We start from the raw sequence: 12,500 nt of genomic DNA on the forward strand, positions 1-12,500 counted from the left end.
GAGATAAAATGTGAAAGTGTAACCATGGTTGTAGTGATAAAATGTCAAGCGAGAAACAGCGACGATATCGGCTCATATTTGGGTACGAAAGCGGACCGCATGTGTGTGTGCGTGTGTGTGTGTGTGTGTGTGCGCGTGCGTGCGTGTGCGTGTGTGCGACGTGCGTTGTGTGTGTGTGTGTGTGTGTGTGTGTGTGTGTGTGTGTGTGTGTGTGTGTGTGTGCGTGCGTGCGTGCGTGCGTGCGTGCTACCCGATGGGCAATACATCTCGCTTGCGAGACTGTAAACGCGTGTCGCGTGTAATATGGCCGGTCGCAGTGATCAGGCAACGATAGAACTTGAGGAGCAGTAATTCTTGAACAGGTGAGAATGAATGAGACGTGGTCATTAGTGAGCGCATGCAACTCGGCACCGTCGCGCTGTGTGCAGAAAAAAAGATACTTTCGTTTGAGCCTAATCTATGCGCTAAAAGGTATGCCTATAAATGAGCTCAAAGCATGTTTTGACCACTGTTTTGACCACTGCCGAAGCTGCGTGTATGCATTCCACCACGTGGAATGCCCGAAAGGCAAACCACTGAAGTTATCGCGTTTTAACGCTGTTGTCAAGTCACCGCGCAATGAATTACGTACTTATGTACGCTTTTGATTTGTACATTCACATGACCATGGTATAACGTAAAAATGCAGTTATGGTGTTTAACATCCATAAGCTGCACATCGGCTCATGGGGGACACTGTAAGTAAAGGCTCCGGATTAATTTTGATCACCTGAGCCATCTTACCGTGCTCCTAAAGCAGGACAACAAGTGTTTCTGCATTCCTCCCTCATCCGAATTTAGGCGTCGTCACTTGGTACGGCTCCAATGAGCCGCCGTGACGGGTATGGCTGATTGTGCGCAAATTGAGCACCTACACGACAATGCAATACAAATTTATGATCGAACACGAGTCATTTAAGCCAACTGTCATTTCGGCACCGTGAAAATCTACATAATCTGTGATAAAATGTTCGCTTTCGAAGACTTTTCGAATTTTGTGTGGCTGTTTGATCGACGGAAGAGGCATGCACTCTTACGAAATCACTAGATGCTGACGTAAGGGAACCATGTGCTCGGCAACAAAGCTATATTGCTGCTCCGGTAAGACAGCGATATATATATATATATATATATATATATCTATATATATATATATATATATATATATATATATATATATATATAGTAGTAACTGGATTTTTCAATGGGCCAAGCGTATTTAGGAAAATCAGAAGCACAACTTCGAGGTTTTCTTAGGTTTATTATTTACCCAACAGTTTCGGTCGGTGGACCGACCTTTTTCAAGGGATACAGGAAATTCTCGCAACAGTCTTTTTATATCTTCAGGTAGAGAAAGAAGGCGCCAAAAAAAGTGAGGAAGGAGAGATAGAGAGAGCAAACCACAAAAAAACAAAAAAAAAAAACAAAAAAACCAAAAATACATCAATAAGTAAATAAAAATCCCAGGGAGAGAGCCAATGGAAGGGAGATTCCTTGTTGGTAGCGGGGTTCTTCACGACGCGTGCTTGTCATTATTGGCAGGGGACAAGTGCTTGATACGGTCCCCATTATGGGTCGCTGTTAAGCTTGTTTGACATGCACATTTGTCGGACACGCCTGTCATGTTAAGCTGAACATGCAAAAAAAAAAAAAAAAGAAAAGGAGAGCGGAGAGAGTTAAGGAAAGACACCAAGACCTGGTCGTGGCAGACAAAGCAAAGGGCAAAACACGAGAAACACGAAAGAAGAAAACTGTTATTATTTTTGCAGGTTATTTTTTTCTGATTTTTGATTGTTGGAACGGCCCGACGTTCCAACAATCAAGTTCAGCTTGGAAGAATATATGATTTACTTGACATCGTTTTAGGTCAGAATATAACGTAAAGACTGAATGCAAGATGCATTGCTTTCAATGCTTCTATCCCTTGTAGCATAGGTACACGTGTGGCACCTGCCGTACAAGAAGCGAGCCGCGTGTAATCAGCAAAGTGGACCGAGGTGCAAGCACGTATACGCGTTATACAGTCGAATTTTTATGCAGTAAATAAACGATGCTCGGTCGTACACATTAGCCGTGTCACAAAGCCTGTCACAGAACAAGTCATCAATCGGTACAGTCAGATCCACCGCTATAGTCTTCAATGAGAGTTTAGAATATTGCGAAGTTAGTTGGGATGGTGCCTACACTTGCACGCTGGTCCTTCGAATTTTATTGTAGACTTTCTTAAACAGTACAATGCACTTTATTAGACACTCTCCGGGACCCAAAATAATATTTAAAGGTTCCCGAACAAATCTAGCAGCATGATAAAAAATTCCGCGCCAGCTTAAATTCTAGCAAGAACCGCAGAAGATATAGCGATATTTCGGTGGTGCGTGGAAAGGTATAGCTTATAGGTCCATGCTCTACATCCTAGCTGCGACTGTGGGGATCATTATGACATGGAAACGTTGGTTGCCATACCTGAGACAGGAGTTCTCTGTATACGCGCGTGAGGTAGATGCTAAAGCTCATGCGCTATTACCGGATTAAATTAAAAAAAAAAAAAATCAGCTGCCCTCCAAGCGACCGCTCAAAATAATTTTTGCACAAGAAGGCTCTTCTGAAGAGCGCATAATAAGGTTCGCTAAGTTCGGTGCACGACAAATAAGCTAATTCCTCACTTGTACGGTCAGCAAAACAAATAAACGTGCGCAACTGTAGCTTTTTGCCGAAGATCTGAAAGTGCACCAGTTTTGGTGCAGTTGCTTCTTTTGTGAATAAACGCGTTTAAATGTTGGCTGAAGTGTAGATAAACATTCTATCACAAACATTACAGTAAATCAAAATATGCCTAAATTGAAGCACGTTGCGCGAAGTACAGCACTTGTACAGCGCGCTGGGTGTGCTGTAACCATACGCCCGTCGATGCTCGGGAGGGGCAACTGGAGCGCCCCCTTGGCGGCGAAGTCTGGAACGAGAACCGGCACAACAGGCGGCTCCGTAGAGAGCATGCCAGCTGAGCAGGTCTGTATTTGAGTGGGTCGTGGTGTAAACCACGACCTGCTCAGCTAGCGGCACTTTACAGGGCCTCCTGCCGCCTGCGCCGGTTCGGATTCCCCAACTCGAGTTACCCATCCCGAGCATCGGCGGGCGCATAGTTTCTGCACACGCGCGCGCGCATTACAAATACTCCACTAGCGCAAGATGCTTTAATTATGGCGTCTTTGACTGATTGTAATGTTTGCGATAGTAAGAATGTTTATCTGCACTTCAGCCAACATTTCAAAGCGTTTATTTGCAAAAGAAGCAACTGCGCCAGAACTGGTGCCCTATTCGGTTCTTCAGCAAATAACTGCTTGTGCATGCATTTCTTTCTTTCTTTTGTTGACCGTGCAAATGAGAAATAGGCTTATTTGTCGTGCACAAGCTTAGCGAACCTTATTATATGTGCGCGTCACTACAACCTTCCTCTGTAAGTACTGTTTCGAGCGGTCGCATTGAGGGCAGTTGAAATGTTTTTTTTTTATTAATTCGGCAATAGCCCGTATATTAAGTTGTAGCGTCTACCTCATGCACGTATACAGAGAAGAACTCCTGTCTCGGGTACGGCAGCCCACCTTTCCAAGTTATAATGACGCCGCAGTCGATCGAAGCTTGGACAGTAGAGCGTGGGACCTATAACTATAGCTTTCCACGCACACTGAAATATCGCTATATCTTCTACGGCACTTACTAGAAAGCTGTCCTTGAATTTTATCAGCGAAGCAGATTAAGCTGGGGGTAGTCCTGTGGTGTACACAGAAAATTCCTCCACCTGGCGATGACGTCACGGGTGTCGACTAGCAGCGGAGCGCCATCTCCTCACATTCGCCGAGCTGGGGTAGAGATACCCGCCGGGGTGGCTCAGTCAGCTAAGGCGTTGCGCTGCTGAGCGCGAGGTCGCGGGATCGAATCCCGGCCCCGGCGGCCGCATTTCGATGGAGGCGAAATGCAAAAACGCCCGTGTGCTTGCGTTGTAGTGCACGTTAAAGAACCCCAGGTGGTCAAAATTATTCCAGAGCCCTCCACTACGGCGTGCCTCATAATCAGAACTGGTTTTGGCACGTAAAACCCCAGAAAGAAGAAGCTGAGAGAGAGTGAAAGCAGAGTATAAAAATAGCATCGCGCCGCATAGCGGATGCGAACTGGAGGGGAGTGAGGCTAGGTGTTAGTGTCATGCGTAGAACTGCTGCCGACGCCGACCACGTTTCCCCGCGTTCGCGCCGAACGCGTGCGGTGTCCGTGACATGCAGCCGATGCCTCCGGCGGTTGCTCGGCAGGTTTGAACCAGAGAACTGGACACTCGTCGCCTCCGAAAGAGTGAAGCGAGAGCTAGGGAAGCTGAAATCAAGCATCTCCGCAGAAGCGCCGCACGCTCCTCCACCGTAGCTCTGCCTAGCTTCTCCCTACAGCTCCGCGGGGGTGAAGCTAGGCAATGACGTCACTCCAGAGTATATAACTCCGCGTCGCCGAGGCGCGGAGACACACTTTGCCTCGTGAGTTTGCGCCGAGCGCATGGGTCGTCCGAAAGAAGATCCTCACGCCCGAAGAAGAGAAGGTGCGGCGTGAAAAGCGCCCGCGCTGCCACTCGAGAGCGAGTCCAAAGACTTCGTGCCGATCCAGAGTTTCCCCAGCACCTCCACCAAAAGCCTAGAAAAGCCCAAGCTAATGGAAAGACCAAGTTAAAGCTAAGAGAGAATCAAGGTAAAGATAATGAAGAGGCCAAGTTAAAGCTCACAGAAAACCAAGTTAAAGCTATGAGAGAACCAAATTTAAAGCTAATGAGAAGCCAAGTTATAGCCAGGGAAGGGCCACAAGCTTCGCTGTTTGCTCAAACTTTACACCCCTAGTGTGAAGCTGCCCACATTTTTTTTTCATGGTGCTAGATTTGTTGGGTCCCTTTAACAAATATTTTGGGCCCCGGAGAGTGTCTAAAATGTATTCTACTGTTCAAGAAAGTCTACAATCTGCAATAAAATTCCAAGACCCAGCGTGAAAGTCTGGACACCCCATTAACTTCGAAATCTTCTAAACTATCATTGAAGATTAGTGGTGCATCTGTTTGTACCAACTGCGAACAAAAGTACATTAGCGAGAATATTCCTGTTGCTTAAGGGATTAGTAACACTAATGCTGGGGTAGAAAACTAAACTAACCAAACCAAGGGCGTTATAACGCAAAATGATTCTAAACTGTTTTGATTCCAATTTCTGCAATCAGCCTCCACGATTGGTCAAAACATTTTCGGGCCACTCCCAACTTCGCCTTTCTGTCACGCGACGTAACGAAAACCGCGATAGCTCCCCATCTGATATAACGTGTACACACTGATTATGCATGATTAAACCGCACAAACAAAAAATAGTCATTTCTGATTCGACGCCTTTTCACCATTAGCCCTCTGCTATTGGTCCAATGTTTTCTGGCTACGCTCCCTTCCACTGTCTGTCACGCGACCTCACAAAACCGCGAAAACTCGCCACGTCAAAGTGACGTCAACACGAAAAAATGCATTAATATGCCGAACAAGACTGAAAATTTTTCTGAATAGCCACAGACTGCCCCGTTCCGAAAGGAATAGAAGATGGCTGCCCGCCGATCGCTCAGGCCCTCGCTACTCGCACCTGCCGGTGAGAATGTATTAATTTGCGCATGATAAACCTTTTTGCGTGGCAGTAAAACGTTATCGAGCCCTTTTAGCATGCATACGACATCGCTCTGCCAACTCTTCGTTGCTGAGGATCCGTTTTAGCGGTATTCTTATCCTTCGGTTGCACGCCGCCGCGATTTTCAACCAGCCGCCGCAAGCTAAGTAAGACGAAGCGGACCAATCGGAGAAGCCGGCATCACCCTCCTCAGCGGTTATCTATTTTCACTGTGCTGGTTTGGCCCCATCAAAACCACCTCCACTAGAGCGTGCTCCTCGCCTCTTGTCAGCCAATTAGATAAGAAAAACCGCTGAGTGTAGACAATGTTACTGGTTTTGAAAGCGGACAAAGGTGACCTATAAACGAGGAGAGTGTTTGATTGGGTTGTTCAGACAACGCTGGGTGGGTCACCGCCCGATGCTTGCGTTGGGGGTTACGTACATTTGACGTCAGGAGTTTCGAATCAAAACAGTCTGGAATCATTTTACGTTCATCATCATCATCATCATCATCATCATCATCATCATCATCATCATCATCATCATCATCATCATCATCATCATCATCATCATCATCATCATCATCAGTGTATATTTTATGTCCACTGCAGGACGAAGGCCTCTCCCTGCGATCTCCAATTACCCCTGTCTTGCGCTAGCGTATTCTAACCTGCGCCTGCAAATTTCCTAACTTCATCATCCCATCTGCTTTTCTGCCGACCTCGACTGCGCTTCCCTTCTCTTGGTATCCATTCTGTAACCCTAATAGTCCACCGGCTATGCATTCTACGCATTACATGGCCTGCCCAGCTCCATTTCTTCCGCTTAATGTCAACTAGAATATCGGCTATCCCCGTTTGTTCTCTGATCCACACCGCTCTCTTCCTGTCTCTGAACGTTAGTCCGAAGATTATTCGTTCCATCACTCTTTGTGCGGTCCTTAACTTTTTATACGTTATAGCGCCCCAAATGAAGCTTAGGCGGCCATCACTAATTGTTAAAGCGCCTGCCTTAACAAAGTACACTCCTGATGATTTGTCATTCTGTGACAGGCTATGGGACGCGCATAATGTATACAACCGAGGACCGTTTATGTACGGAATAAAATTCGACTGTATATAACGTAGTGGTGAGCACTGTTAGGGTGAACACCTCATTAGTATTCACGAGCCTATAGCACTTGATGTTTAGCACGAAATAAAGAAAACTATTGTTCATTTTATCAGCAGCATGCATCATTACGCGTCGTATTCGGCACATTTCCCCCCTGAAGTACACGGTATGATGAAGTTATACCAACTTGAATACTAATGAGGTGTTCACCCTAACAGTGCTCACCACTGTACGTGCTTGCACCTCGTTCCACTTCCTTTTTGCTGATTACATGCAGCTCGCTTTTGGTACGGCAGCCGCCGCACGTGCATCTAGGGTACAGTGGATAGAAGTATTGAAAGCAGTGCATCTTGCCTTCAGCCTTTCTCAGATTCTGGCCAAAAACCATCTCAAGTGAAGTAAAGGCGATATGCATCTAATCTGAACTTGATTGTCGGGATGTAGGGTCGATAAAAGAGACGAATAAATAATGAAAACGTACGCGATATGCCAGGAACGGTAATGCAGTTTTTTTTCTTCCGCACGATGTATTTGCACAAATGTTTGTAGCAAAAATATTTCGTGCAACCCTTGCCTCGCATGCTCGCGATGCATGTTTGACACCGGCGTTGATGGAATTCGGGAAATGCCGCTAAGTGAAAATAATTGTACGGGTACATCTTGGTAATCATTGAACATGCACATATAACAATTTAATGTATGTAGCTGCATTTTCGACACGTCAAATAACACAAGGAAAACCTCACCTTTTCTAGAAACTGCATGCCTCGACCCATTTTTATCCGCCGTGGTTGCTTAGTGGCTATGGTGTTGGGCTGCTATGCGCAACGCTTGGAACAACGAAGCTATAGGCGATCGTAGCCCAGCATTTTCCGGAAGTGCGCGCGAACTTTTAATCTTATTAATCGTGATGATCATAATTTCTTTTTGTGCGTCTCGGACTTGCGGCCGTCATTGCGCGTTGCATAGCACAGCTTGCAACACCGACACCGCGTTACAATGCAGACACCGCGTTCCCATGCCGACACCGCGTTCCAATGCCGACACCGCGTTCCCATGCCGACACCGCGTTCCAATGCCGACACCGCGTTCCAATGCCGACACCGCGTTCCAATGCCGACACCGCGTTCCAATGCCGACACCGCGTTCCAATGCCGACACCGCGTTCCAATGCCGACACCGCGTTCCAATGCCGACACCGCGTTCCAATGCCGACACCGCGTTCCAATGACGACTCCGCGTTTCAGGAGACCCGCTCCGTGAATGCGTCTCTCTCGCTCTCATAGCGCGTAAAACCTCTTCACCTCGCAGAGCACGAGCATACGAACGCGCCAGCTGTGGTCGAAGACAACACTCGAACGCAATCATACGGTTCGCATAAATGCAAGCTCTGCAGGTCATTCCAGCGACTATAGGCGGCGCGGCGGTAGGTCAAAATGGCTGCCGAGACGGTGATAAGGCGATCTCGCAAGCGTGTGTATCTCGAGCAGAAAAGCAACGTCATGCTCTCTAGTTTCGCTGCAGACCATGCTTTCTCTCGCTAAAGAGACGCAAAGGTGTGTGAATGAAGGCGAAGCTACTTTCAACGCCGGTCACATCATATGCTACGGCATCAAGTCCGTTACAGACACCGAGGTCACCGTCAAATCGCTCTGCCTGTAGACGATTGCAATCAAGGGCCCGCTACGGCACTGTTTGAGAACTGCGGCACGATGCACCATTGGCTGAAAATGCGATTACTATTCGCTTTTTTCATCTTCGGCGCGTCCATGACTACCGCGAGACCGAACCGCCGAACTGAGTCGCAGATTTCTATCACCGGGTGACTGCTTCGGAGGAGGGCCGCGTGGCGCCGCCTGCGTCGCTGGAATGACCGATGTTACGACGCTCGCTTCGGGACAGGGGTACGCGTGTTCCAATCCCCCTCGGCAAGAACGTTTCTTTTCTGTCTTGGTAGTTTCTTGCTACGCACCACACATTACGGCTGGCTTAAACATCTTCGCTGTTAAAACTTCTTTTATTGCGATAGCAATTATATGGACACTCCAAAGCAGATTTCTGCCGTCGGCGTCGCCGTCGCTGTCGCCGCCGCCGTCGCCGTCGCCGTGAGGTTCCGTATGACGTCAATGGAGATGAAATCGTCGCCGCGCGATGATAAGTGGTTCTTGAGGGAAAGGGAAAGGTTGGCGCTATCTTCTGCAGCCCTTGAGGGAGCACGGCTCAGCGCCAATCGCCGCGCGCCGCCGAACGCTGTATGTGCGAGTGAAAGGGCGCGAGGGACGCGCGCTTTCACGGGGAGTGAACGCATGGCGGAGAACAAACGGGCGTTCTGTGCCGTGCTCCCTTAAGGGCTGCAGAAGTAGGCGTCTCTTTCCTCCTTTACAATCACCATATCTGTAGAGCAAACGCGCCTTCTTCTGACGCAGGAAAGGCCGTGGGGGGGGGGGGGGGGGGGAGGGAAGGGAGGCGACGTTTAGCTGCGGCACCAAGTGCCTATTTATATCAGAGGCTCCGACAACACTCACGAACGCCGCACGCATTTTGTGCGAACGCGGGCAAAACGCCGACGGCGTCGACAACAGTTCTGCGTGTTGCCGGTGCTGCTGCATGCCCAAGTTTATACAGCTGATAAAGCTACTATCATTACTCCGTATAGCTCTCTACAAATTTGCTATCGCAATTGATGCTTCGCCTTTCAGGTGAAACTGCGAGAGCTTTTATCTAGGGACCTTAGCTGCTCGTCGACGTCAACCGGAGAAATGGCAGTAGTCAGCACATTACTGAATGTAAGGTAGATGGCGCTACTTCTAGATGCGAAGTAGGCAGCCTACATGGAACGCCGTTTTAGGATGGTGACAGCCTTTGTAGGGAGCCTACATGCAAGCAAAACGACTTTTCATGTAGACTCCCTAAGCCTTTGTAAGGGCACTTGCTGCCGCCAGCTAAATTGGTGGGTTAAATCTGGGGCACAAAATGGCGATAGACCAGCGACAGACCCGTTTCCCGCAACCCTTGGTGACGGGAAATTAACTAACTTCTTTTAATAAACTTTGGCCTCAGCAGCAAGAGACAAATGGCGCGTGTGAGCGCCGTACACGGCACGTCTACGTTTTAGTTAAACAGGCTAGTAAGGACAGTCTTTATTACAGCACACTTCGAAAACCACCCTTTATATATTATGTACAACTGGAAGACAACGACAATGCTTAATACAGTTCACGTTCTTGGCGTGAGATAATGCTACCACGAGCACGCCATCGTGCCTTATAACTTGTTGCTTTACACTTGTCGCATGGCATGCAATAGAAAAGTAAGTTTGATGTGTTAAAATAAAAGGAAAATGCAACTAGTATATTAAAGATGTATGCATGTTTCTTGTGCGCATTGGCGCAAAACTAAATTAAAGAAATTGATTAGATCGCTTGACAACATGAGTACATCAGAGCGTGACAAAAAAAAAAAAAAGGCAGAAAGACTGGGGTCCAAATTGGCTACCCACCAAATTGGGCGGTAAATAGCGGTGAAAATTTTGGTGTTGTCACCACCCTAAAACGGCGTTGCATGTAGGCTCCCTAATGCGAAGCATCTTATGCTGGGGGCTATATCACTCCCTCCCTACCTCCCTCCATCCATCCAACCGCCGTGCGTCCACACCCCTACTGCGCATGCGCAACCTCCTCCCCCTCCTCTCCTTGTCTCCTCTCCTCTCCTCTCGGCATTCCTCCTCTCCTCTCCGGATTGCGCAACGAATAGCAACATCTGCGGCTCCGCGCGCGATAATGCGAAGCAGCATAGGTTAGAGGCGCGACGGTAGGCGCCCCAGAGGCACCGTTAACAGTTCTGCGGAACGCGGGCGTAACGCCCACGGCGTCGACAACAGTTCTGCGCGTTGCTGGTGCTGCAGCATGTTCAAGTTTATACAGCTGATAAAACTACCTTGAGTCGACCCCATGGCTGCTTCGCATACTACTCAGGGTTCCCCTACGGGAAGATGGTGTAATTTTTTCTACATGTTGCCAGCTATCTGTGGATTTCGTCTGAGCGCGGGCGTAGCGGTTACCGGTTCTTTGTTCTGGCTGCGCGGCTTATAACCTGTGTGATGCGAAATCGCGACAACATATCATAAGTGGTCAAGCGTCCTCCAAATTTTTTGTGTGGTGTAAGGCTCAAATTACATCCGCACGCGGCCGCATAAAGCATCTGTACGCAGCGTACCGGTGGCATTTATAATTGCTACTGTACACTGTCACTGAACAGTTATATAGCTTTTGATTGTTTCCCAACAAATAAGTTAATTTTCGTATGTTTTGAAGTAGACTTGAGGTGTGGCACATTTAGTTTAAACATTGCATTTTCTTACATGATAACACCCACCTGTTGTTGATGTTGATGTGTTCGTGCAGGTTGCCTGATCAAACATGGTAAACATTCTGGGAAACATCAAGGTAATGGTCAACAGCAACGACAGCACAACAATCAAGGAGACCACAAGGTAGCGTGCGCTGAGTAGCTCCGTGAAGAGCACAAAAAACGCTTCCGCCAAGATTTTACGTGGAAAGATACAGACGAGAGGAAGTATACATAAAATAGACAAACGAATAGCAATAACTGACTAAATAGTGACAGGTCACGTGAGCGAAAGATCGCCGTCAATCACAGAGCCGATTGGCCTCTTTCTCATCAATGGTGCTGGTTCATAGCAATATTAGCGGCTGTATGGAACTTCTGAAATCTATAAATTTTCGCCAGAGGCAGAGCTATCCAACAGATTATTGCTAGTTATTTGACGATGATGAAAACAGGAAACAATAAAATAAATTTTATGTTTTGAGCAGAGCTTTTAAAGCTCTGTTTGCATCTTGCCGGACAGTCAGGGTCACGCAGTGATCTTGGTGGAGTGACAGTCGACACCAGACCTTTTATTTATTCTCATCTAATATATTGTCACGTAGTAGCGACGTTGAAAAAAACAGTCGCAAAACTGTGAATGACGAAACGGACTTTTTATTGGGCGAACCTGTCCTCACAAAAGCAAGTTGCACTCGAAGCACTACGATAGCGGCGAACATAGTCGGCGAACATAGTCGGCGAACGTAGTCGGCGATCGTTGAAATCTGATCCGCGGCGAAACGCGACGACTTTTATACACGAGTCATCGAAGGTTCCAGAATAATCCCTGGTGCCCGCGTGTCTTCTAGGAAGTACTAGACAAACCCGCCGTGGTTGCTCAGTGGCTATGGTGTTGGGCTGCAGAGCACAAGGTCGCGGGATCGAATCCCGGCCGCGGCGGCCGCATTTCGATGGGGGCGGAATGCGAAAACACCCGTGTACTTATAGATTTAGGTGCACGTTAAAGAACCCCAAGTGTCCGAATTTCCGGAGTGCCCCCCCTACGGCGTGCCGCATAATCAGATCGTGGTTTTGGCACGTAAAACCCAATAATTTAAAGTAGTAGACAATTCGCGTCGCTCATACAATCAGATTACATAAGCAGGCGCGTCTTGTGCCTAGCGATAGCGTTTAACATTTGTTAGCCGGTGAAAAGCGGTCACCGGTGAAAGATAAACATATACACGTGTCAATATACATACATGCAATGCGAAAAACCTTGCAAAGGAGGAAATTGTTTTGTTAAATGCGAAGCATTTCTTGGTGAACATTCGCCACTGTGGCAGTATCT

At 47.7% G+C, this 12,500-nt stretch overlaps 1 protein-coding gene across 1 annotated transcript in view; it reads left to right on the top strand.

Moving 5' to 3' along the window:
* LOC125944101 (uncharacterized) overlaps positions 1 to 12,500 on the top strand; it is a 52,006-nt gene that overhangs the window by 19,092 nt on the left and 20,414 nt on the right. The window contains exon 3 of the mRNA XM_049664016.1: positions 11,224 to 11,312. Coding sequence (XP_049519973.1) covers positions 11,224 to 11,312 — 89 coding nt within the window. The remainder of the gene's footprint in view (positions 1 to 11,223; positions 11,313 to 12,500) is intronic.

Source organism: Dermacentor silvarum, chromosome 3 (genome assembly GCF_013339745.2).
Source record: "Dermacentor silvarum isolate Dsil-2018 chromosome 3, BIME_Dsil_1.4, whole genome shotgun sequence".
NCBI lineage: Eukaryota > Metazoa > Arthropoda > Arachnida > Ixodida > Ixodidae > Dermacentor > Dermacentor silvarum.